The sequence below is a fragment of the Electrona antarctica genome (genome assembly GCF_951216825.1).
Source record: "Electrona antarctica genome assembly, chromosome: 12".
NCBI lineage: Eukaryota > Metazoa > Chordata > Actinopteri > Myctophiformes > Myctophidae > Electrona > Electrona antarctica.
Genome location: NC_136793.1, coordinates 12,349,613 through 12,376,415, shown reverse-complemented (window position 1 = coordinate 12,376,415; position 26,803 = coordinate 12,349,613). Strand labels below are relative to the sequence as shown.

At 44.5% G+C, this 26,803-nt stretch overlaps 2 protein-coding genes across 4 annotated transcripts in view; both read right to left on the bottom strand.

Moving 5' to 3' along the window:
• Window positions 1–1,878: 1,878 nt before the first annotated feature.
• gcnt4a (glucosaminyl (N-acetyl) transferase 4a) lies at window positions 1,879–9,546 on the bottom strand (the record flags this gene model as incomplete). Its single annotated transcript, XM_079516826.1, has 5 exons — window positions 1,879–2,506; window positions 3,453–3,874; window positions 5,138–5,346; window positions 8,981–9,008; window positions 9,367–9,546. 5 exons carry the CDS (start codon window positions 9,544–9,546, stop codon window positions 1,879–1,881), a joined length of 1,467 nt encoding a protein of 488 aa, XP_079372952.1.
• A 2,337-nt stretch (window positions 9,547–11,883) lies between these two features.
• Window positions 11,884–26,803, bottom strand: part of LOC306933792 (uncharacterized protein) — a 34,043-nt gene continuing 19,123 nt past the window's right edge. For 2 of the 3 annotated variants that reach the window (XM_079516114.1, XM_079516115.1), the window contains exons 20-28: window positions 26,489–26,631; window positions 25,364–25,496; window positions 24,425–24,570; window positions 22,033–22,126; window positions 21,650–21,746; window positions 19,133–20,747; window positions 17,789–18,146; window positions 16,967–17,059; window positions 11,884–12,969 (exon numbers count right to left, since the gene is read on the bottom strand). In XM_079516114.1, coding sequence (XP_079372240.1) covers window positions 12,803–12,969; window positions 16,967–17,059; window positions 17,789–18,146; window positions 19,133–20,747; window positions 21,650–21,746; window positions 22,033–22,126; window positions 24,425–24,570; window positions 25,364–25,496; window positions 26,489–26,631 — 2,846 coding nt within the window. In that variant the 3' untranslated portion in view covers window positions 11,884–12,802. The remainder of the gene's footprint in view (window positions 12,970–16,966; window positions 17,060–17,788; window positions 18,147–19,132; window positions 20,748–21,649; window positions 21,747–22,032; window positions 22,127–24,424; window positions 24,571–25,363; window positions 25,497–26,488; window positions 26,632–26,803) is intronic. The other variant, XM_079516116.1, reaches the window with a different exon arrangement.

Genomic DNA, 26,803 nt, shown 5'->3' with positions numbered 1-26,803 from the left:
TGGACAACAGTTTTGGACATATCATGAGGTTTCTACCCGTAACAGATGATTCTCAGATGATTCTCGGCGTTCAGGAGTCGTATCGTTCCAGACTCTATTATACTGTCGCATTCAGAGATTGTGGAATAGTTGTCTGGCTATATGCGAGACTGTGGTTAAGTATACTGTATACTCATAAAGGTACAACACATGATAAAGCCTGTTGTAATGATGTAAGGTATCATAATACTTCATAGTTATTGGTGTCTAACTGACTTTAATAATAATAATAAATTAAAATAATAGCAAATCAGTCAGTCAGAACACACAAAATGTTTCTTCCTACAATGTAACTATACTTGAATTAAAGCACCCAATTATAATTACTTATAGTGACTTGCTGTATATCAAACTATAAGTCATTATACCAGTGAATTATTATACGTATGTTACAAATATGATATGATTGCAAAAGTAAAAAAAGAGAGAAGCAATTATGAAGTATTATAATACCAGTACAATATGCTTTATCATGGGTTATGATTTTTGTTATGAAGCATTATGTATTAACATAGTGTTATGAGGGGTTTGTAATGTGTTGCAAGAATATTTATAATGCATTACAAACGTAGGATGCACAGCACGTGTTACCGCAAAACCATATCGTTTCAGAACCATTGCAACATTATATATTACACATTTCACACTTCTATTATTCTGTTAACAGTTACAGCGGAGATGTACTGTGGAGTTACAGTTGGGTGCCACCGATATTGTCCCTTATCATTTGACCCATTTAGGCCTGACCTCAAAATTTCAAAAAGAATCCTTCTAAATCCTCCAGTTTTCTGAAATAAATATTTTCACAATTTTTCAAAAATAGCAGACCTACAAGCTTGTAGATCTGCTATTTTTCAATAGCTAAATTATAACATGTTTAAAACACCAAAATGGGTTAACCGTCCTTTTGCGCAGATCACGCAAACCTCAGCAAAAAGAAAAGGACAATATCGATGGCCTCCAACTGTACAGTACAGGCACTCTTTTCAGTCTATAATGAACCAGCTTCCTCTGAAGTTCCACTTAAACCCCATTATGGTTGACCCTGGAGTCTCTCAGGGCTGCATACTCGTGTATTTTCTGTTTTCTGTTATTATGCCGAAAGCTTTCGCTAAAAAATAGCAGATCGACGAGCTCACGTGATGAGCTTGTCGCTCTATTTTCTGCAAAGGCTTTCCCCACAATGCGGATGTTGGGGTTTAAGTGGTTAAAGAAGGGCCAGAACATGGAACGGGCATTTCTTTCTATAGAACGGCGGTTCTCAAACTTTTTGGACCCCATAAATTGATATGTATTTAGCCATGGACCCCCATCTGAAAAGCTTTCATGCTAGGGACCCCCATAAGGCCAAAATCACACCAGTTGTTCGTTGTTGGGCTGTGGGCAGGTCAGAAACCTACCTATCCACGGGAACTCCAGATAGAATCAACAGCCTTTCTCTTTCTGGAAACGTAGCATGCTGAAATAGATGCTGTTTTCTGTGCATTTAAAAATATATTTAAAAAAAAGTTTGAAATCTTGTTTGAAATTTCCAAAGTAGGCAGGTTTCTGATCTGTCCACAGCCCTCCTTTGAGACAGAGTTAGTAGACAGAAATCTCATAACGAGATGCAACTCATTGAGTTGCAATGTGGTTGACCATAAAACTGTTTTGTCCCAAGGAGTCCCTACCGGCGTGGTTTGGGCTTAAGGGGAAAACAGGGCCCAACATTACATTACAGTCATTTAGCAGACGCTTTTATCCAAAGCGACTTACAATAAGTGTATTCAACATAGGTAGGGAACAAAAACTACTAATCACCAAGACCTTCTCCCCGGCCCAGGTCGACCCCTGCTGCCTTCAGCCCTCCTCCAGCAGGCGTTCCCAGTGCCGCCGTTTCTCCTCCAGCTTCTCCTCCAGGCACCTGATGAGCACCGGGTCCACCTTGGGGTCGAACTTGTTGGCGAACCAGTGGCCGTAGTTGAGCAGCCAGCGAAGCTCGGCGGCGCCGTAGATGCACACACTGCGCATGTGCGCGCCGGTGCACGGCGGATACAGCCGGCCCTCCAGGTAGTTCCACTTGACCAGGCGCGTCTTGCTCGCCAGGTCCGTGATGTCGGGCCGCGCGCGGTCCACTCCGCCCGGCACGCCGGGCACGCGCACCACCGTGGCCCAGAAGTGCTCGTCGGGCGAGTACGTGTCGGCGGACCACGCCAGGAAGTCCCGTATGGCGGGGCTGTGCGCCACATGCTCCACCAGCGTGCGCGGCAGCACGAAGTAGGCGCTGCCGATGAACACCTCGATGCCGTGCGGCGGAGCCTCCTTGGCGTGCGCCGTGCGGACGGGCAGCCGGCGGTACTCGTACGGCACGTCGCGGAGCTCGTGACGGAAGCGGAAGCGCTGTTTCTTCAGCTCGCTGGGCCGGCTGGACTCCAGCATGCTGCTGCCGTTGAGCCGCTTCAGCTCTGCCACCAGCTCGAAGTTGGACCTGACAGGGAGAGGAACTCAGTGTTGATTACCTCGACTAATACTATGACGCTGTAATAAAGTATAAAGAGATAAGGATACTCTGACTATAAACCACTTGAACCCCAGGTCCCCAGCATAAACAAAAAATATACAAACTCGCAACGCGCTGTGAACTCATGGTAGCCCTGGCCTGGACTGAAGTGTTTTAGGCATTTACAGTCCTTACGCCTACACAAATATTCCGATTACAAATATAAAGTGCTCACCCCAGGGCCATGGATGTTACAATTCTGCTAGGGCGGGAATAAGTACCGGTATCTTCCGTATTGTTCAATAAAAAGCAATGTTTCAGTTTCTGGCCATGCGCTTTCAACTATGCGCCCCTATTAGATTTAGTCGACTAGAAACCTATTCAAGAGACTATGACTAAAATCTAAATTTGCTGTCAAAATCAACATTGGACGGGACGGGGGAACGCGCCATGGTTACAGCGGTTGTAAAGTAACTGAGTGCATTTACTCTAAGTAAAGTACTTAAATACTGTACTGTATTTTATCCACCCACTCTCTGAATGGACTGCCTCTGTTGAAGCTTCACACTTCAGTCTGATAATAATCAGGCTACTTTTTTCTATCGATTACTCACACCCCTAAGCCAATAATTGAATGACCAGCAGTGGTTCCCTATGGAGACACAAATCGTCTCCTTTGTGTCTCCATAGGGAACCACTAGGAAAACTAAAGCATATCCATGAATTCAAGTCTCCATGGGGTGAGTAATAGATAGAAAATTGAACTATCCCTTTAAGTAATTAGTTAAGTCAAGTCAAATGTTTTTATATAGCACATTGAAAAACAACAGCAGTTGACCCAAAATGCTTTCCAAAAGACAAGAGCAACATTATAGACCTTAGTCTATTCACAAAACAATAACACAACAGTAACAACACGACACAACGGATTCACCTGAGAGGGAAGTCCTGCCCGCAGAGGTTGATGACATACTTCCACTTGACCTCGGACGCCAGCAGGTCCCAGAGGCAGTTGAGGTCGGCGTTGAGCCGGCTGACGTGGGCGTACTCCACGGCCTCCAGCTTGGAGGCGATCCGCAGGTTGGGGAAGCAGCGGGCCAGGTTCTGCATGGCCGCCACGAACGCTGGCGCCGCCTTGCGGTCGTAGTGCACGCAGTAGAGGTTGTGCGGCGCGTAGACGGCGCGCAGGATGCGCTCCACCATGGGCGCGTTCTTGTGCACCACCAGCGAGTAGGCCAGCGGGAAGCGGCGCTCCTCCTCCGACGGCGACACGTCGGCGTAGCCTCGCGCCCTGACGAACGCCGGGCAGTCGGAGGTCAGCGAGACCACGCTCTCGTCGTCCAGGTCCACGATGACCTTCAATTTAACAATTTAGGCATTTAGCTCTTAATCCAGAGAGAGATTTACAGAAAGCAAGACAACACGATTTTGTAACCCATTTTTCCACCCAGTGTCAATTATCTAATCCTGGGCGCTACACTCCCTCTGCCAACCTCGGAAGAGCAACAGACTGACCTCATGCTTCCTTCTATGCATGAGCAGTCCAAGCCGCTTCTTTTCACCTGACAGGGGCGAGTTTTCCCAGTTGATCGTAGCGCGTGGAAGGAATAGTCATCAAGATTCATAAGCAAGCTAAGAACATAACAACCGTCTAACAGTGGAATATCTATATAATGAAACTATGCATATACTGTACACTATCTAATTTACATAAGCTGAGCCTTTGCTTTGAGCCTTCAAGGTTCAAGGTTAGTTTAGTTTGTCTCCCAGGGGAGAAGTTAGTCTTGGACACGCAGACCCGCAGCATACAATGCATTGTAATACAATACAAACCAATAAGGTACACAGTGACTCGCACAGCTCATTAGGCCTATACTTCACCCTTCAGCATACAAATAATAAATACATCAATAAAACACCCATAAGCCAACCTAGTGCAAATAAGAGCTGCACCTTAGCACCACCTCAAAACCTTTTACCACTACCCCATCTGCCCTCTACAAGGAACTCCGTTAAGGAGTATTCTTACTGACAGAGGGACAAAGGAGTGCTTGATCCTATTATATTTCCACGTATGGAGCTCGTAGGTGTAGACATACCCATGATTGGTAGCATGGCATTGGGTTCAACCTTCCATTACTAACACTATCCAAAACCCTAACCCTTATCTAACAGCCTCACAGGAAGTCACAGGTGATTTGTAACCCGCAGCACGGGTGATTTGTAACCCCCCCCCCCCCCACCCCCCCTCATGATCTTCCCTGCCATTTTGGCCAATCTAAGGCCTCACTCAGACCTTTAAAACATTGATGCATGCTTGTTGTATGAATGTTGTGAGTGTCATGGCCGCCCCAATACATTTCCAATGGAAGTCACATGGTTTGTAGTCCACATTTTGGACTACAAGCTGTTGTATGGCTTTCGGCTGTGTTTCGACTGCGCCCCTCCCCCTCATACAACACAAATGTTGTGTCAAACCATGTGACTCCCATTGGAAATGCATTGGGGCAAGCTGTGTCACACCCTTTGTATACAACAAGCATACAGCAATCTGTTGCGACCGTGTGAGTGAGGCCTATGGGATCTCAGATTTGTACTTTACCGTTGGTATAAAGTTACCTTCTTGCGTATCTCCAGGGCCTTTCCGATCTCGACGGGGTCCAGCTGGTAGACAGCGGTGCAGTTGATGCTGTTGTAGCGGTGGGCCTGGGCTCGGGACGCGGCCCCCACGCCACTCGCTGTGATGCCATAGGGCTCGATGTAGAAGCTGTTCCGCACTGTCACCTTTTTAGCAAGTGGTGGAAAAAGTATACTCAAATGTTGTTGGACTTGTTATTGGCATCGAAATGTACTTAAAGTACCAAAAGTAGAAAGTGCTCGTCCCGTTTCAAGTTTTCAAATGTATACAAATCTTTTGAGATTAGCAAATCTACAAGCTCACAATGAGTCGCATGGAAACGCATTGTGAGCTTGTAGATCGGCTATTTCCAAATGGCTGAAATGGATACAGGGCTGAAGTGGTTAATGTAATGTGTTCAATACAAATCTACAAAGTAACTAGTAACTAAAGATTTCAAATAAATGTAGTGGAGTAAAAGTACAATAGTTAGACCAGAGTGGTAGTGGAGTAGAAGTAAAGTATTGGAAATTGGAAATACTCGAGTAAAGTAGGCTACAAATACCTACTTAAGTAGGCCTACTTGTGTGAATCTACTTAGGCCTCACTCAGACCTTTGCAGCATTGCTGCATGCTTGTTGTATGAATGCTGTGAGTGTCATGGCCACCCCAATGCATTTCCAATGGAAGTCACATGGTTTGTAGTCCACATTTTGGACTACAAGCTGTATGGCTTTCGGCTGTGTTTCGACTGCGCCCCTCCCCCTCATACAACACAAATGCTGTGTCAAACCATGTGACTCCCATTGGAAATGCATTGGGGCAAGCTGTGTCACACCCTTTGTATACAACAAGCATACAGCAATCTGTTGCGACCGTGTGAGCACTGCCTTTTTATTATTATCAGTAATCTTGTCATGGATAATCAGGTATTTCAGTTATGTTGTAGATTTGTATTTTTAAACTCCAATATTGTAAATTCTATGTATTCGTATTTTGTTGTTTACAAATCATGTTCTATTAATGTTTTTTATGACGTTGTCGGTAGAGGCCTCGTGTAAGCCCTTTGGGCGCCTCGCCTCCTCCTGTCCTGGCACTTTACTTTTTATATTTTGTGTACATTTCTTTTCGTATTGTCTTTACATTTGTGCTAAATGCATCAAATCTATTCTAATCACCTTGATGTACACCAGCTTGAGCAGGCACACCACCAGCAGCGACAGGGAAAACAGGAAGCACTTGTGTCGGAATTTATGGAAGGACCCGCATCGTATTTTCATTCTGCAAGGAGGGAGAGAAGAGGAAAAAACGAAATGAAACAACAACCCATGAAAACGGCTAGCCTAGTCACCCAACCGGCTCCAAGAGCGGGTGGTACATATCTTTGGTCCGACGTACTAACAGTAGTAGTAGTCCGCAATAGTCCGACACTCTACCCCCAACCTAACCTAACCCTAACCGCACGTGGAAGCCACGGGTGAGTTTTACCCGGCCAAACATGTCTTAACCTGCAACGCATGTCGGAGCCACGGTATAAAATTAATAGAAAGGATTTGGAAAAATACAGTTGCTTTTCAAATGACATGCATACAACAGTTCAGGCTACGTTATTTGTGATCTGGACAAGTTGCTATCTCTCCCATTCATTTGTGAACCTTTTGTTGGTTCCAAACATTTCTACAAAGTCAACAAAACCCACTGATGCACCCACCCAGACTATGGCTGTACGCAGGCAAAAGATCATTGTCCACAGGTTGAATTCGTTTTTTGTTTGCATATTTACTGAACCATTAAAGTGCATTTACAAAACAAACAGTTTCAGTACCCTGTGGCATTCTCATGGTGCCGGTAAAACACTTTTGTCCACCCAGGTGCATGCCGTTGCTCAATCACCCAGGCCTATACGTATGCTCTCTCTATCAAACATTGGGCCTGGGGGGTGGGAGGGCGTGCCCTTGGTGTCAATCAGATAATCTAAAGGCTCATACATAGTCTGGATTTTCGGTGGTTAGGTGACCACCGAACTACAACATGACGTCATGAGCCGCGGTGAAGAGCAAACCACCGCCACCGCTCCAGCCCTTCTCTCTGTTTTTACTCACCACCACTCAACGTTATTTCAGCTCCGGTGGTGGTCACCTCACCACCGAAAATCCAGACTATGAATAGGCCTTAATAATCCAATAATCTATCGAACTAATACCAAATAATGTTAAATAATAAATAATACAACAATCATGATAATAATAATATACAAACAAAACAGTGAGGATGGCTTCTACAATGTGTATGCACACTAATTTGATTTAAAGTAGGCCTACTCATTATGCAAAATGTCCCATCTCACAAGTTTCCAAATGTATAAAAATGCTTTGAAAATAGAAGATCTATCTAGTATCTATCTTTTTCTCGCTTCAAATGTTTTCAAAAACATTCTTGAGAGCAACATTTAGTTGTAAATCAAATTGTGTGTGTGTGATTCCAATCAGAATCAAGCATTCAACCAATTAAGCCATAAATACATTTAATTACACAATGCAATTACATGTAATCATATTGTATATATTTTATACATGACCGGACCATCTGGACAGTGGTGTGAACGCAGTGCAATGCCGGCAGTGGAGCACCCTTCATTGATTAAAAAGGGTAACGGGGAGTCAGGGACACGACGCGGACGGCTGCAGTGGAGCCCCGCCGTTAAAGCCAGTTTACACCTATGTCTACATACCAGTCTATACAATGATTTCAGGTGCAACTCCTTGCAAAATGTTGCAACATGCAACTCCTTGCAACATGTTGCAACATGCAACTCCTTACAACATGTTGCAACATGCAACTCCTTGCAACATGTTGCAACATGCAACTCCTTACAACATGTTGCAACATGCAACTCCTTGCAACATGTTGCAACATGCAACTCCTTACAACATGTTGCAACATGCAACTCCTTGCAACATGCAACGCCGTTAAAGCCATTAGTATAAAAGCTATGGAAAGATTCTGTATTTGTAAATAGAAGCATATGGCATATAGCCAATAGCTGATGCCAGAATCTTAATAATAGAAAATACAAATAAAACATAGGCCTACATTAAACTTCCCTTTTCTTTTCTTTTCTTTTCTTCAGTTGTGACCCCACTGTCACCCTCCTGCGACCCTACTAGGGGTCCTAAAACCATAGGGGAGCCATTTGGGCCTTATTATCCCTAAACATATTTGCCTTTTTTTTCCTTTTTTTTCCCTATTTTGAAAAACATTTTGAATAGTTCAAATAGCCGATCCACAAGCTGTCAATGTATATAGATCGGCTTTAAAATGTTTTTCAAAATAGTAAAAAAGGCACTGATAAAAAAATCTGGTCCATTTCGGTATTCAACAAACAAATAAATAGCACTTAGTGCAGTACTGCAATTCATTTGGTTGGCAACACTGCCTCACTGTCTATGAGTATGCAAAGTGTGGTATAATATAGGACAACTCATTTATTTTTTAAGACTGCAAATATTTGGATACACAGTCAAACCCTGAGTGTTAATTTAACTCTGAGGATGGAAATATATACAGTATAAGGCATCAAATGGACCCTTATGGGTCTGTATAGTGTAGAATTATGGAACCAAGTGGACTTTGTATTGTAAGTCGTACCTAGAACATGGAGACATGTCTAATAGCAAGCACTCCGGTGGCTCACGTTTCACTTTCAGTAATATTTGACCAGGACTGGAGTATATAAAGTTTCCATGGACTTAGTTTGTCCAGCACTACGGCGCAGTAAAAGAGACCTCTGTGTGCAACATTTGGGGGGAGAAAGGGGGCAAACAAGAAAAGAAACAAAAACTTACCTTGCACTCTAAAACTGTCTGTGGGATTCTGACAAGTGCCATCAAAAGGTTTTCCAGTCCCAACAAAGTCGCCTATAGGAACGTAAAGACATGCTTTTTGTCTGTTTTTTGCGAGAAAACGGTTAAATACCAAACTCAAACTCTATTTGTCTTGATATATTAACTGAACTCATCAGATGATGTGTATCAGTAAGACTTCACTCATTCTACACATCAAAAACAAAGATTCTAAACTTCATTAGGTTGTTTAAATTACAATATAAATGTGTCCTTTTAGTTTAATGACAACTTTTAGACGAAATAAAAAAGGAATCACAAAAAATCATGCTGAAATACAACGTGTTAGTCTTTGAAGAGTATATAAAAGGTTGCGATGAAGATTTTACCAGCTTGGTGGAGAAGCTGCTGTAGTCATGAGTGTGCTGCGGGGAGGTGCGGTGCTGTGCGGTGGGGATGCATGTGCGTGAGCCGCGCTGTGCAGTGCGCGGTGCGGTGCGGATGCTCTGAGTGTGGACGTCTGTCTGGTCAGAAGAAGAATCCTCACGCACGGAACGGATGGATCTCATGGCTGGAAACAGGTGTTGCCAGATGTTGCGAGAGAAATAAGTACGCTATGGTGCCTGGTGGTGGCATGGTCAATGAACACGATGGAACCCAAAATAACTCTATAAATGCCAAACTTAAAGCATGTAGGCTGTAAAATAGCAGATCTCCAAGCACAAACGCCAAAAAAAGAGGGGAAATTTGTGAAACAAATACAAATGCATTATTTTAAAACAGGCCTAACATCCTTTTTTCCTTTTTTTTTTACCCTTTTCGTGTAAAATTGTTGTGTAACTATACTGTCAGCAATATCATTAAATTGTGGTGCTTGCTAGACATTTCTAAACACTGTCTGCTTTTATTTATGTTTTAACCAGGCATGTAGCACTCCCTGTGATTATGAATTAAAAGTGCAATAGGCTACACATAAAATGTATAGCCTATTAGCCTATAACATGAAAATGTCTATGAACCACTGGTTTATACTTTAAACATTATAGGAAACAAGGCAACTACACTTTAGAAACTGACCCCCCCCCCCCCCTACCAAATATAGGCTACCCAAAGTACCCATTCATACTGTGAATCAATCAATCAATCATTCAATCACATAAAAACAAGCCCAAAGGCGCTTACAATAAGCGGACATGGCAACACTGATGGAAACGCACACTCCGTTTTTCCCCCGCCCACTTCACCCGCAGTTACACACATAATTGTTTCCCTTTAGAATATCGTGTGTGCATTCGCTGCTGTCAGTACCAGATGCGTGCCACACTTTCTGGGATGAAAAGATCAATTATTTTCTTGTTTTCTTTCTTTATAACCTATTCCACTGTTATCAGTGAAAAGCATGGGGAAACTATGCTTTTCACTAGTTTTGATTGAAAATTGTATTAACAGAATTACAGTACATTTCAAGCACAAACTCAATACAAAGGCTGTTAACTGTGAGTGGACGACCCAATTAACCATTACACTTGTTTCCAATAGGGTCCACAATGTTCAATTCATCAAAAACATTTAGAGACGTACAAATAGACACTTCTATATAGACAAAGGACAGAACAGTAATTCATCATAAAGGAGGTAAAAAGGGAAAAGAAACATATACAGTGAGGGGAAAAAAGGGGTGGGCGGTGGGGGGGATTCACGTTCAGCTCCGTTCATTTGTTTGTTTTCCTTGGAGGAGCTGCGTTGGGTCCCCAAGTCGGCTCCGTGGCCGTACCTTGAGTTGGCTGTGTGGCCGTGACCACACAGGTCTGAAACCCCCGGACCACTAGCCACTCACCCCATAAACCAATAACTCACCCCATTAAGGAAGATTTCTTTTTCAAGAAATGGATTTTTTTTTAAACTAGCAGAGATCCACATCCACATAACGTTCACATTGCTACCTGTTGAATGTGAGCTTGTAGATGGGAGGGACTATTTTTTATATTTATTTTGCTGGGGACAACCTGAAGTGGAACCCTTTCAAGGACACCCAGCGGGTCCGCAGACAGACCCCACTTTGAGAGCCACTGAGGTCACACACGTCTTTTCCTTTTTAATTTCAATATTTCTTTATAGAAATGTAGGCTGACTGACATTATCAAAAGTACTTTAATGGCAAATTATCAATATACCTGAGATGTATCTCTACTTGTTGATATAGGATGAGTCATAATGTAATGTGACGCGACGATAAATCATGAAATCTGATCTCGTTTTCCCATACTTTTCAGTTTTCACTGAAACAAATCCAGCACTGAGCCACAGCGACCTCTGCCGGCACAGATTTCAATGGGTGACCAATTTTGTTGTAACTTTGCTCCCTCTCCTGTGTGCTCTGGGTGGGCGGTAAGGTCTACACTCTACAGTTTGTCTATGTATTTAATTTCATCATGAGGAGTTTTATTAGTACGGTAGTAGGCCTAGTGGCCTACTAATCATTGGGCTACAACACATTCATTATAACAATGGAAATTCAACTTTTTTTGGCCACATTGCCTACATTGTCCAGTAGTACTACTAGTATGCAAATGGTTTGTGGCTACTTTAGTGCTTTTAGTGTCAATTTAACTCTGAGGATGTACATAGGGAATCAAACGGACCCTTATGACTCAGTCTGTAGATAAATGGAACCAAATGGACTGCGGAAATAATGTCTATCGCATCATACAATGAGTTTGCTAGTAGTAAGTAGGCCAAGTAGCGTTACTAATCATTAGGCTAGATCACATTCATTATAACAATGGAGAAGTTCTTGAAATTCTTTTTATTTTTAACAACTTCTTCTTTAACAACTTCTTCTTCTTCTTTTTAAACAAAAAATATGTTAATAAATAATAGAAAACAACAATTCAAACCTGTAAAAACGTAACACCCCAAACAAAAACTTAAAAGGGGCATTTCTTACTATATTAATAGGCTATCTCGTACAACGGCAGTGCTTTAACTTAATAAATACATTCAAATAAACCTTTTTTTCCCCCTTTTAACCTAAATCTCTCACACAAAGCCCATCTGCGAGCTCACAGCGACGCGTTGTGGGCTTATAATAGATCGGCTATTTTGTGGTCTGCGACATATAGGCATCGATCGGCCAAAAACAAACAAGTACAGTACAGGGCCCAGAGCTGAATACCAACGACTCGCCCCTTTACCAACTCGCCCCGGGCGTACAGCCGGCGGAATTGCGCGGCCTGGTATTCCCAAGTAAATTATGCTTAAATGTTTAATCCTAACCTTATTCCTAACCTTAACCTCAGTAAAACTATGCCTAAACCTAACCCTATACCTAAACTTAACCCCAGTAAAACTATGCCTAACCCAAAACTTATTTCTAACCTTATTCTCAGTAAAACAAAATAAAGAATATAAGAACCGTCGGACCGAGCGGTCGGTGTGAGGTCGGCGGAAAAATCGAGGGCGAGTTGGTTTAGGGGTGACCGTACCTGATACCCCAGAGCTTTGCTATATTATAAGCGTGGCCAACAACATACAACAGGAACAGGCTAAAGAACGATGAAGTCCTCCCAGGTCCCCCAGAGCTTTGTGTGGCCAACAACATGCAACAGGAACAGGCTAAGGAACGATGAAGTCCTCCCAGGTCCCCCAGAGCTTTGTGTGGCCAACAGCATGCAACATGAACAGGCTAAGGAACGATGAAGTCCTCCCAGGTCCCCCAGAGCTTTGTGTGGCCAACAACATGCAACAGGAACAGGCTGAGGAACGATGAAGTCCTCCCAGGTCCCCCAGAGCTTTGTGTGGCCAACAGCATGCAACAGGAACAGGCTAAGGAACGATGAAGTTCTCCCAGGTCCCCCAGTCGTCACTGTTGAGGAGCTTCTCCCAGTAGCGGTCCATGATGTGGTTGGGCACCCACTCGTCGTCCTGGATCAGGCGGACGTGGGTGACTTTCATCAGAGGGTTCAGAGGGTGCCTTGGATCGTAGTAGGACACTGTGGGGATATAACAACATATAGGCTTTTAACCATAGGCGGATGTGGGTGATGTTCATCAGAGGGTGCAGAGGGTGCCTTGGATCGTAGTAGGACACTGTGCGGAGTGGGGACTATAGCCCTGGTCCAGTGCGTCAGCGAGTTTCTCACTGACACCCTGTCGGACACCCATCCACTGCGCTGTAGTAATTTTCCCACTGCCATGCGAGGCTTTAGAATTCCCAGAAAATAAACAAAACAACGTAACTACTCACCGAAACAAAGCCTGCTAGACCTTGGTAAACATTGCTTTATTAAAATGGCACAACTTGCATTTTAGAGAGAAGCTGGGGAACTGAGACACTTCCCAGCTTTGAGAATAGACTTTTACCAAGGTCTAGCAGGCTTTGTTTCGGTAGTTACGTTGTTTTGTTTATTTTCGGGGAATTCCAAAGCCTCGCACGGCAGTGGGAAAATTGCTACAGAGCAGTGGATGGGTGTCCGACTGGGCGTGGGCTATGTGGGGGCATAACAACATATAGGCTTTTAACCACTCTAACCATCATTTGAAACTTTAGCTGTGGAAAAATGGCAGATCTACAAGCTCATAGTGCTTGTAGATCAATAGCAGCTTGTAGATCTGCTATTTTAGAAAAATCGTGAAAACCCAGGGGGGATAGGTCATTTTCCGTTGTAGCACCCACACTGTGGAATGAACTTCCACCTCATGTACAGCTTCTCAAACCTTTCCTGTGTTTAAATCACGTCTGAAAACTCACTTGTACTCTATATCCATCTCAAATGGTCTATTTAATAGACCATTTGAGAGAGAGAAAAAAAGCTACTAAAATATGTGTTCCATGTGTTTTGGTGTGTATTGTCACAGCTCCGGTCGTTGTGGAGAAATAACTCCCGACAGGATGATTAAACCCAGAGGTGAGGCCGAGGTGTTTCATCGTCCTGAAGGGATGGATGACCGTGCCGGGGTGGCCGCCATGCCGCTAGCAGGGACGTGCTGGCCATTGGGAAATTCGGGACAACTCCCGAACGGCCGGTCCAGTCCAGGCCGGTCTGGGCCAGCCGTTTTTTTTTTGTATTAATAAAACCATAGGCGGACCATAGGCGGAGGCCCTCTAAGCAGGCCGCGCGCCTAGAGGGCCTCCGCAACTCCACTTCCCGGGCTGAATTATGGGTCCACCACGTCCCTGGCCGCTAGTACCTTTAGTCTGCTAATGTTGTGTTCACACGGGCAGATGAAACGATGCAGTCTACTGTTCATTGCAGCTATGATGCGTGAAGCTGCCGCAAATGATGCTGTGATGCGTTTTCTGCCTCGTTTAATTTGCCCGTCTGAACACACCATAAGACTTTGGTTCTCAAAGTGACGTCCGGGACGGTCAATTAGTTAAAACAGCATCACAACAATTTTAACTACTTTATCCATATTTTATATGTTGGCTATTCAAAAATAGCAGATCTACAAGCATCACTTTGTGCGTGAACGTGTGCGTCTTTGAAAAACCTTTGTTGTTTAACGTTGTTTAATGATAGGACTTTTCTGTTTGTTTGGATGTATAGGCTGTCAAGGCCAGAAAGTGTTTTTTTTGCCACCCAGTAGGCGTTCCCGCATAACTTCCGGCCGGGTATGATGATAATGTCAGATGTCACGTGCATACCCTCCATTTGGAATGTATTTTTTTGTTTGTTTTTAAACATAAATGTAAACATTTTCAGATGGGGGTCTGCGGTCAAATATATATCAATTTGGTTGGTCCTCGACATGAAAAGGTTTGAGAATAACTGCGCTACGAATGCGTTTTGTTGGAGGACAGTCCTTGGACCCGTTCACCTCTAGGCTTTACATCACAGATTGTTTCTAGCTTCTTGCATCACAACCTGTTCACAACACCACTCTATGTGGGCAGATGTATGCTGTACTGTACTGTACTGTGTACTATACTGGGGAAGGACAATGAATTATTCAAGTGCATGAAAGCCACGCTCCAGCGCACACACAAGCTGTCCTCTGCGCTAATTTAAGACCATCGTTTCTATATGTGTTGACGGACACAGCATGATGGAGGTCTGACATACCCGACGGTACAGGAGACCCGTGCGGGTTGGGGTCCATATGTTTTATCATGGTGGTCACTCAGGTCGGCTCAGATTCTATTACCGCTCGGGTCCCGCACTAGGTCTGGTTATTGTTATCTGTAAATACCTGAGTGGATCCGAGAAGACCCTGATCAAGAGGGGGGGGGGGGGGGTGATGTGCATTTGTACAGTATTGCTAATTTATGTTGTAGGTTAAAGGTATTGTAGTTAATCCCCCTTTATCATACAACTACAGCTGTGGGTGCGGCTTCAGTTCAGGTGGATCACCACCCATCACCACCCACCAGGCAAACCAGGCATACTTAATGAACTGGTGGGCGTGTCCACATAAAAGCATGATTTTAACAAATTCTGTACACTTTTTGGAAAAAGTTCTTCCTCCTTATATTATAATTATACCTGATGATCATGTTTTAGGGTGGAAAAAAACCATGGCACTCCATCTTTAATATTTGTAAGTTGCTGCTTCTTTGCTTGGAAAGAAGCCAGCTTAGGTGGTTTGGGCATTTGGTTAGGATGCCTCGCGAGCGTCTCCCTAGGGTGGTGATGCACATCCCACTGGGAAGAGAACCCCGGGCAGACAAAAGACCAGATGGAGGGATTACATCTCCACACTGGCCTTGGAACGCCTCGGGATCCCCCAGGAGGATGTTACTATAATATTGCTCTGGAGAGAGAAGTCTGGAGCTCTCTGGTGAAGCTGTTGCCCCCGCGACCGACTACGGATAAAGCGGTTGAAGATGGATTTATGGATGGATAGTTCATATTTGTGTAGTAGTTCATGGAGACTTTTAATATACTTGTGGATATTTATGCATTTATTGTGATTTATAATAGGGCCCATTGAATTTGGGGGCAGCGATGGCCTAAGGGTTAGAGGAGCGCCCTTGTTGCCAAAAGGTTGCCGGTTCGATTCCCCGGATGGGCAGGAAAAATCTGGGTGGGGAAGTGATTGTCATCACTCACCCAACACTGCTGAAGTGCCCTTGAGCAAGGCACTGAACCCCCAACTGCTCCCCCTGGAGCTGCTTAGTGGCCAACAGTATAAGACTGTGGTTATACTGGTCAGCTCCCAGGTTTTAGTGTGTGTGTGTGTGTGTGTGTGTGTGTGTGTGTGTGTGTGTGTGTGTGTGTGTGTGTGTGTGTGTGTGTGTGTGTGCGTGCGTGCGTGTGCGCAGGGTGTTGCTGAAAATGAGCACTTGTGCTCAGCTACTACCCTGGGTAAATAAAGGATACAAAAAAAAGTATAGTCCAGGCTGGCTCCTCCAGCTGAGCATAAAAAGGCAGAGGTACATATCGTTGCAGTCGGGAGGAAACCCCTAACTCCATTTTTGAGGTTTTAGATTTTTTCCTGAGTTTGGAGTTAGGTGGTTTCTTCCTGACAGCAGAGATGATGTGCTTGTCCTGTTTTGTATGTTCAATGGTGAATACATACACCTTTTGGTTGCAACCTACGATTTGGCTCTGTCATCCTAACAGGTCCATCATTTAAAAAATTACGTCGGAACTAATTGGATCTTGGATCACGGGTCCATTTAGAGTTGGGTTTTTACAAAATTCAAAAGCTTTGAATGCTACGTAGGGTCTGTAACTGTAACCGGAGGCTATCATCGTTCGTCATTTCTGTTCATGAAAATTTACACGACTGCCAAAGACAAAATGAAAGCGGGGGGGATGCCGCACATCCGCTTTAGAGTCTGTGCTGGTCCCTGCTACATCTTTCTCCCAGCTAGGGTGGTCCTTGCAAAATGTTTGTTGGCGACCAATGGTTTAGGTGGAAGCATTTGAAAACTGCGTACACCAACAGTGTGTCTCGAGAGACTAATTAGGGTTCAGTTCGGTCATTTTGGACCTGTGAAGAGTGCCAACACACAAGACCTGACCAAAAGTGTTAAAGACATACTTGGTTTAGTGCTGGACGGCTGGGCGGGCTGCTGAGGACGCGGGACACGTGGCGTGGGATCCTCGTGGGCCGTTGGATATTCAGGTGGAACAGCTGTTGGCAGTGGTGGAAAGTAACAGTACAGTTATTTACTCGAGTATGCCCCAGTACATTTACTCAAAGGGGAATACCACTCATTTTCAACATTGAACTATGTCATGAATATACCTCCAGTTCTAGGCTAAACGGATATATATTTTTAATATATTTCCACACAACAATAACAATATTTCCACAGTTATATTAATGACAGTTCAATGTTGAAAATGTGTGGTATTCCCCTTTAAGTACAATTCAGATTAATTTTATTTTTTTCTTTTACTTTACTTTACTTTACTGGAGTATTTCCAATTTCCAATAATTTTACTTTTTACTCCACTACAATTATTTGAAAACTTTAAATTTTTGATTATTATTACAAAACATGCATTACCCACTTAAGCCCTATATACGGTATTCTTTTGCTATTTGAAAAACAGCCGATCTGCAAGCTCACAACGACGGGTTGTGAGCTTGTGAAACTGAAATAATAGAAAACGAGCGGAATTGGACATTCCTTTTGGTACTTTTAAGTACAGTTTGATGCCAATGCATTTGTAAGCTCATAGCGCGCCACCGAGTGGCGCGCTACGAGCTTGTAGATCTGCTATCTTTGAAAAATCGAAGAACGACTGACATAGAAACATAGCTTTTTCAGAAAACTGTCAGGATGTAGAAGACATTTTTAGAATCTGATCTCAGGTCAAAATGGGGTTAGCAATTAATAAAAGTGCTTTCTTCCACCTCTGGCTGTTGTATCTTGGGCACAGTCGCGTGGTTCTGGTTCCGGTGGATTTGGGGGACAGGCGTGTGGCTCTGGTGGTTTTTGGGGACAGTCGCGTGGCTCTGGTGGTTTTTGGGGACAGGCGTGTGGCTCTGGTGGTTTTTGGGGACAGTCGCGTGGCTCTGGTGGTTTTTGGGGACAGTCGCGTGGCTCTGGTGGTTTTTGGGGACAGTCGCGTGGCTCTGGTGGTTTTTGGGGACAGTCGCGTGGCTCTGGTGGTTTTTGGGGACAGGCGTGTGGCTCTGGTGGTTTTTGGGGACAGTCGCGGGGCGTTGGAGATGCTGTGCTGACCACAGATGGCGGTTGTTGTTCAGCAGCCTGCCAAAACAAAGAAAAAAGCAAGTATTGGCGTCAAAAATAAACGTAAATACAAACATAAGAAATAGGCCTACTCGGCCCATAATCACAATCATATTGGTTAGTAATGCATTTATGTGTTAATCGTTTTAATGTTGCAGTTAGCTCTCATGTGGTTCTGTGTAGCTTAACCCATATTATATTATGAGTTAATGTTCTTTTGTAATGATCTAAACCTACAAAGTAACGTGAGCTGTGAAATAAACAAATGTAATGACGTAAAAAGTAACAAGTTTAAAACATATTCAAGTAGTGAATAAAATATCAAAGTAGTCAAACGCGCACGCACGCACGCACGCACGCACGCACACAACCATGCGCGTGCACACACGCCTTGGAACTGACACACCGGGCTGTGGGGGGGGGGGGGGGGGGGGGGGGTGTTGCAGAGCTCTGCAGTGAACGCTCAATAATTCATAGAGCTACGTTGAGCCTCGTCTCCCGCCTGCTGGCAACAGTCTCTACATCAGTGGTTCTTAAAGTGGGGTCCGGGGACCCCCAGGGGTCCTTGAGGGATTTCCAGGGGGTCCCCAGGTAAATGATACTTAGGAACCAAATGGACCCTTATGGGTCTGTAACTCAGAGACCCTAACAGGTCCATTTGTACACTCTCAGAGTTAAATTAACATTGATTTTACAATATAAATTGAGGGTCCCAGAGATAGAAATGCCATTCAATGGGGGTCCGTAGACTAATGCATGTAAAACTGGGGGTCCTTGAAATTAAACGGGTTGAGAATCACTGTTAGAGCCGTAAGAAATCTCTTATGGGGGTCCCTGGCATATCTTTTCAAATATTTACTAAACTAAAACTAGACCAAAAACTAATATTATTCAGTGTTCAGATGACTAAAACATGACTAAAACTAAATTACATTTTATTCAAAAGACTATGACTAAACTAAATCTAGATGTTGGAGTCAAAATGAACAGGACCCATGTCTCACCTTGGGGAGCTGCTGGACATGGCTGTCCATAGGCGGCGGGACCAGTTGCTTTTGTTTGAGGATGAGCCGGAAGAGCTCGTCGGGCATGCCGGCCAATGCGTGTCCTTGGGAAGATCCCACTACGAAAGATTTTGACTTCTTCTTTTGGGGGACACGGACATTTGGCTTGCTGTTGTTTTGAAGGGCAGAGGGGGCGGTGATTTGTGCTGCCGGTGAGGGTGTGCATGGACGCTGAACCTGGGCGGTTGTTATAATTGCAGGCGAGGGTGTAGCAGAGAGAGGCTGAACCTGGGCGGTTGTTATAATTGCAGGCGAGGGTGTAGCAGAGAGAGGCTGAACCGGGGCCGTTGGGGTGGCGCCGGGCGATGGAGTGGTCAGTGACTTAAATGGGACCACCACCACCTTTCGAAGGGCAGAGGCGGCGAGTGCAGGCGAAGCCGTACAGGGAGGCTGAAACTGCACGGCCCTTACGGCCTGAGGTGTACGGGATGACGATGAGACGGAACGTGGAGAGATTAACGGGCGTGGTGTAACCACAGGCAACAGAGTCAAGTTGGTCTGAAGCGTGTCTGACGTGGTCTTGGATGGTGTGGAGACTAGTGACCCGGATGTGACGGCGGGTTCCTCGCTCACAGGTAACCCCGTCTGGCTGGGATTCATACTTCCACTGCTCTGAGTGCCGCCGTGCTTCTCCCTCTCCTGTGAGGGAGAGGGAGGGGGGCTGGAGGAGGGAGGGGAGCTGGAGGAGGGAGCGTTCAGCTGCTGTCTGCCCGTCGTGGAGCCGGACGTCGCTGTGTTTCCTGATGGAGAGAAAGTGCCACCACGGCATGATGTCTCGCTCTTATCTGCGGTGCCATGGCCGGAGGCACTTCCTGGTGCGACAACACTCACATCTATTTTCACAGGCGTTGGAAACTTCCCCTGTTGGAGTGGTGCTAAAGTGGGGGGAGGCGGCGGCACAGGAAACGACCAGGAGTTGTTTTTCTGAAGGGCAGAGGCCGCGGCGTGTGCAGGCGAGAGAGGCTGAGCCTGCTGGGCTTTTCTGACCGGAGGAAGGGCGGTGGACAACGATGAGACAGGACCTGCGGTGATTAGCGTTGTCGAGTTGTTCTGAGGCTCGTCCGCGGTGCTCTTGGACGGAGCGCAGAGTGGCCCTGATGTGATGCAGACCGGCGAGGTCGCAGGTATGGCTGCCACAGCTCGCATAGCTGTGGAGGGTGAGGTAGAGGGAGCACGTGCCCACTGTAAGCCAGCTGTGGAGGTGGAGGGAGCGTGTGCCTGCTGTATGCCAGCTGTGGAGGTGGAGGGAGCGTGTGCCTGCTGTATGCCAGCTGTGAAGGTGGAGGGAGCGCGTGCCCGCTGTATGCCAGCGATGCAGGTGGAAGGTGTGGGAGCGTGTACCCACTGTATGCCCGCTGTGGGGTTGGAGGTGGTGGGAGCGTGCGCCCGCATGCCCGCTGTGGGGGTGGTGGATGCGTTCGTGACCTTCCACGCCACGAGCCGTACTCTCAGGTTGTTCTGCTTCTTGATGGCGCGGGACAGCCTCCTCTGCCTCGACGCCAGGGACTCGAGCTGGAGCCTCAGCTGGCCCTGCTGAAAGGAGTCCCGCACGATCCTGCCCAGAGACAAACACTGCAGTTAATGAATGAATGACTGACCTGTACACTGGCTGCACAAATACAACAATTCTATTTAGGAGAGGAGGGGTGGTGGCATCTTTACACACAGCTGAATCTAGAGTGTTGATTTAAAGCAGTTAAAATGCGTATTGTTGAAAGGTTAAAGGTCTATATTCTGATAGTACGGTAATTGTTGCTATAGAGCAGTGGTCTTCAATGTTTTCCAGTCCATGGACCCCTTAACTGAGTGAGAGATGAAGCAGGGACCCCCGCTGCATAATTGGATTCAGGTTACTGTTAAAACGACTTGAAACCCTCGGCTCAGTGACCTTAGGGTCTGCTCTTTTTTTCCTTGTTCCGTCAAACCTCTCCGAAAAAGCCAATCTAAATTACAAGCTCACGACGCGTTGTAGATCTGCTATTTTCTGCTAATGTTCCCCCCCAGAAAATGTATGCGAGGGTTCAAGTGTTTAATACCACTATCAAGTGGTTAATACCACCCAGGAAGACTATAGCTGGTTGCTATGGCCCCAGCTAATGGGGATCCTTAATCAAAAATCAAATCAAATCAAAAATAATAATGAAGTTCCTATGACACAAAGATTACTCCCCCCTGCAGTATCTCGGAGGACCCCCTAGGGTTCCCGGACCCCCACCAGTTTGTTCATCAACAGGAGTCTCCCCAGCTCTCTGCAGCAAACACTGATGGGAATCACTGTCATTGTGTGGACTGACTGACTGACTGACGGACTGACTGACTGACTGACTGACTGACTGACTGACTGACTGACTGACGGACGGACGGACGGACGGACTGACTGACTGACTGACTGACTGACGGACTGACTGACGGACTGACTGGTGCATGTACTGTGGACTGACTGACTGACGGACTGACCGGTGCATGTACTCGATGTTGTCCTTCTCGCTGCGCTGTTTGGTCAACATCTCACGCAGCACCTCGCGGTTCTGTCCGAGTGCCGCTTCAAAGCGACCTAGGAAACACAACGAGTTATTCAACACACACACAGTTTTTCAGAAAACTCTTAAGAATTAGAACATTGGTTTAGAACAGTGGTTTTCAAAACTAGCAGATACACAAGCTTATACTGTATATTCTGCTCATACAGCAAGCTTATACATCTGCTATTTTAGAACATTTTTGAAAAATCTTGAAAGTGTGAGAACCCCTGATTTAGAGGGCATTTGTAGAATGGGCCTTAAATGGGTTAATCGTTGCAAGTCAGTGAAACAGTGAAAAGCAGCAGTGAAAAGCAGCACCTGCGTCCTGGGATCCCGTCAGCTTCCCGGATGCCATGGCTTCCTGCTTCCTCTCTACCTCCGCCAGAGCCGTGACCATGGCTTCATGTTGATTCTGATCAACATAGAAACAGCACAGTGGTGGAAAAAGTACTCAAAGTTTTTACTTAAGTAAAAGTAGCAATATACTGCAATATAGAACTACTCCGGTAAGTGCCAAAAGTGCTCATTATGCAGTTTTCAAATGTGTAGAAATCTTCAAATGGCCAAAATGTATATATGGCTGAAGTGGTAACAATCAAAATCTACAAAGTAACCTGTACTGTAGTACCGGTACTAGTTTTCAAAAAATTGTAGTGGAGTAAAACTACAATTTTTGCCTCTGAAATGTAGTAGTAGTAGTAGTAGTAGAGTAGAAGTAAAAGTACTGAAAATTGGAAATATTACAGTAAAGTAAAAGTACCTCAAATTTTTACTGAAGTACAGTACTTAAGTAAATGTAATTACTGGTAGTTACTTTCCACCACTGCATAGCAACGTACAGTAACATTATTGCATACAGTACAGAGCTGTGACCATGGCTTCATGCTGAACACAGTCAGCAACGTTCAGTATCATCATTATACACAGGTTTCTTGTTTACCAACATGGATGCAGTGCTGGTGAACCAAGTACTCAGACCCAGTACTTGAGTCAATAGATACTCTATGTACTGGAGTACTTTGCTTTTAAGTTTCGGTGCCGGGAGGGTAATGCAGAGTCAGTGGAGTTGAATTCAGATGAACTTCCACAAAAACAAATACGCAAGTATAAAGGAGAGATAATGTTTGACTTGAAGTCTGGGAACCACTGCCTTAGTATTGCTCTGTTACTAAAAGTTTTTTGTTTTTTTTCAGTGACAGGGGTGCCGCGGTCTCTCCCGCTGTTTGATACACAGAAAATGTATAAACAAGTGAAATTAGAAGTGATGACACAAAGAAAATGAGCAGACAAATCTGACACTGGAACACTATACAATTCAAGCTGATAAATGGGTACTCGCTATCGATTTGCTGAAATCGGCAACCCAACCCACCCGAAAATGTAGTTATTTTTGAGGGCCGCTAGCCCCTCCTATGCCCAGCTTTGTGTGTTTATGTGAATGTTTTGCAATGACAGTAGAGTCAGTGGAGTTGAATTCAGATGAACTTCCACAAAAACAAATACGCAAGTATAAAGGAGAGATAATGTTTGACTTAAGTATACAGTACTGCACACACATGTTGAGTGCTGGCAAAATGTGTTCTTGAGTAGGCCTACAGTACTGCACACACACGTTTCTGGCATCTATGCCTTAGCTCCAGTTCATCCTTCTGTTGCTTGTGCTTCAGAAGGACATTCACATCTTGATTAAACTTGTTTATGCTTCTAAATTGACTGTACCTGTAGGGACATAATGCCCTTCTTTCTTCTGTTGTTTAACAGCAGATGGTGTGGTGGTGGTTGATAGGTGGGTGGTGATCTGTGTATGAATGTACGATGTACTTTATATACTTGTATTGTATCTGTTGTATTATATTGTATGTTTCTATGGGACCCCCTCGTAAATGGCATGCTATCCCTTCAATAAAAACCAGACCCGTCTGAAGTACTGTACTGTACTGTACTGTACTGTACTGTACTGTACTGTACTGTACTGTACTGTACTGTACTGTACTGTACTGTACTGTACTGTACTGTACTGTACAAGCCCTCCTCCCTGGCCTGTGTGTGTCTGTGTGTTAGGCTGTGTAACAGTGACACTTGGTGGTGAACAAACGCCATTTTCGTCCTCGGACACAGCCAGGGACACAGGGACAGACCCAGGGACACAGTCACACACACAGCTGCCTATAGGAGTGGTTGCACCACTCATAAATCTCATAAAATCGGAGCACTGGCATGCTAATAGTAATGAGCACTCACTGTATTTTCTGTGGCACTTGCCTCCAGTGTTGATTTTGTTGACTAAAACGAAGATGAAAAATGCTCAGACTACTTTTTTAAATTTTTACTGAAGAAAACTAAATAAAAACTCACTAGAAACTAAGCTATGATATTTAAAACTAAGACAATATATACTGACTTTCATCACCAAAAATATACAGAGTAGAATATCCACATATAAATAAAAGACAGGTATGTTTGGTTGCGCTCAGGTGTTGTGCTCTGAAAATAGCAGATCTACAAACTCACAACGCGTCGAACTGCAACGTGTTATGAGCTTGTAGTTCGGCTATTTTCAGCATCCAACCAAGTGTAAAATTAGCCATCACGGCCCGCCAAAATATTGTTTTGTCGACTAAAATCGACTAAAATCTTATATTATATTATAATATATAATATGACTAAAACTAAATGGAATTGAATTCTAACGGCTATGACTAAAACTTGCCTCAGCTGCTTTCATCATGTCGTCACTGTGATCGTCAGGGAAGAAGACGAAGCCGTCCTCCCGACAGCAGGAACAAGAACGCGGTTTCTTCTTCCTGTTCATATGCGTCCCCGAGACCTGGCCACTTCCTGTCGAGGACGTATGACCTAGAAAAAACCCAGCGTTGATTCACACCACGGCTCTGGCAATAATTATGACCACATTCCACCTACAACTAAGTACTTGTCCCCCCCCTTGTTCCTTAGAACAGTGGTTCCCAAAGTGGGGTTCGGGGACCCCTGGGAGTCCTTGAGGGAGTTCCAGGGGGTCCCCAGCTAAATGATAGTTTGGAACCAAATGGACCCTTATGGTTGTGTAACTCTGATTTTTATGCCTCTAGCAGTGATTCTCAAGCTGTTTAATTTCAAGGACCCCCAGTTTGACATGCATTAGTCCTAACGGTTCCATTTGTACACTTCACACGGGTCCGGTGTGATTTTTATTAAAGATCTGATCTGGAGAGACGAGGAGACCCCTGTTACTGAATAAACAAGCAAGCACTCTACAACAACTATCAGAATATATTAGGGCATTAAGCAACTAGTTTACTAGTCGACTAGTTTACTAGTCGACTAGTAAATCCACTAGTCGACCTTGCTGGTACTAGTTGACTAGATAAGAAAAAGAAAAAAAAAAGTGTATTTTTTATTTATTTTTCCCCCCGATTTTGTAGGCCTCAAGATCAGGTAGATTATAGTTATAGTCACCAATGTACACAGTTTTTAAATGTACAACTATGTATTTCCAAAAATAAAACCCCCTTTTTTTCTTTTTTACATAATAGGTGGTTAAACAACTAGTCGACTAGTCGACTAGTAAATTAGGCAACTAGTCAACTAGTAAAAATGACTAGAAGTGAATGCCCTAGAATATATAGAGCTTCAACGTTTTGTTTTGTACCTTGCGGTGCAGATTTTTGGACGACGGACAACAGCTGTTTGACCTTGCCATCCTGTGCCAGGTCCAGGGCGCTCTCTCCTCGTCCGTTCTTCTCCCAGTGGTTTGCACCGTGCAACAGGAGCAGTCGCACTACCTGAGAGTTACAGACGACAAGCCAGAGATTATCTCATCCTTTTCTCTATACCAGCCAGGCCCACATCTCAACATCCTGGCTGCCGTGTTAAGTGGTCAGATGGGTGGACCACATGTATGTATTAAATGCACACAAATTTTGTGTTCCGTCTTTGATCAATGGCAATAACACATTATTCCTATTTATCGGTATTCTGTGGCTTTTTGTGTTTACTTTGTTTTTATTCCTTTTTACAGGTTATTACAGACAAGCAGTTCAGTCAAAACAGTTTTTGTACCCCGCCCCCCTCCCCCCACCCATAAACAGAAAACATAGATGCAAAGATAGAGTATATAAACACAGAATGGATATAGAAAATAAGATAAATACACAGAAGACAAAAAAAAGGGGGGGGGGAAATCTGTGGCTTTTTATGCCTTTTTCTACCCAATTTAGTCGTTATGCCAAACTTTTTCAAGGTTTTAAAGAACATATATATATAGTTTTTAATAACAATGTTATATTATCTTTAAAATATTAGTGTTTTGCGGATTATTTGGGGGCAATAGAATGTATGCACGTGACATCATACTGAGTGGCAAAAAACTACTTTCTGGCCTTGACAGCCCATAATATCCAAACAGAAAAGTCCTATCTGGTTGCATTAAACAACGTTAAACGATGTTAAACTCGCTTTGCCACTTGATTGCCGCCACTCACTTTTATTCATGCGCATACCCTGTGGTCCCCGGTCCACAGGTTGAGAACCCCTGCTTTAACCCATTCTGACCTGAGATCAGATTCTAAAAATGTCTTCTACATCCTGACAGTTTTCTGAAAAAGCTGTTTCTATGTCAGTCGTTCTTCGATTTTTCAAAAATAGCAGACCTACAAGCTCGTAGCGCGCCACTCGGTGGCACGCTATGAGCTTGTAGATCTGCTATTTGTCAATAGCTAAAGCATAACATAATGCTAACACCAAAAGCTAATCAGTGTGTTTGTGTGTAGAGCACCTTGTAGTGTCCTGATCTGGCAGAGTCATGCAGGGGTGTGACTCCGTCCATGCTTCTAGCATTCACATCAGCTCCAGCCTGGAGAAGCTCCTCTACCACTGCCCCGTTCCCTTGCACGCAGGCCTCATGGAGAGCAGTCCAGCCTGAAACATATAAACACAAGCCTCATGGAGAGCAGTCCAGCCTGAAACATATAAACACAAGCTGCATGTGGAGAGCAGTCCAGCCTGAAACATATAAACACAAGCTGCATGTGGAGAGCAGTCCAGCCTGAAACATATAAACACAAGCTTCATGTGGAGAGCAGTCCAGCCT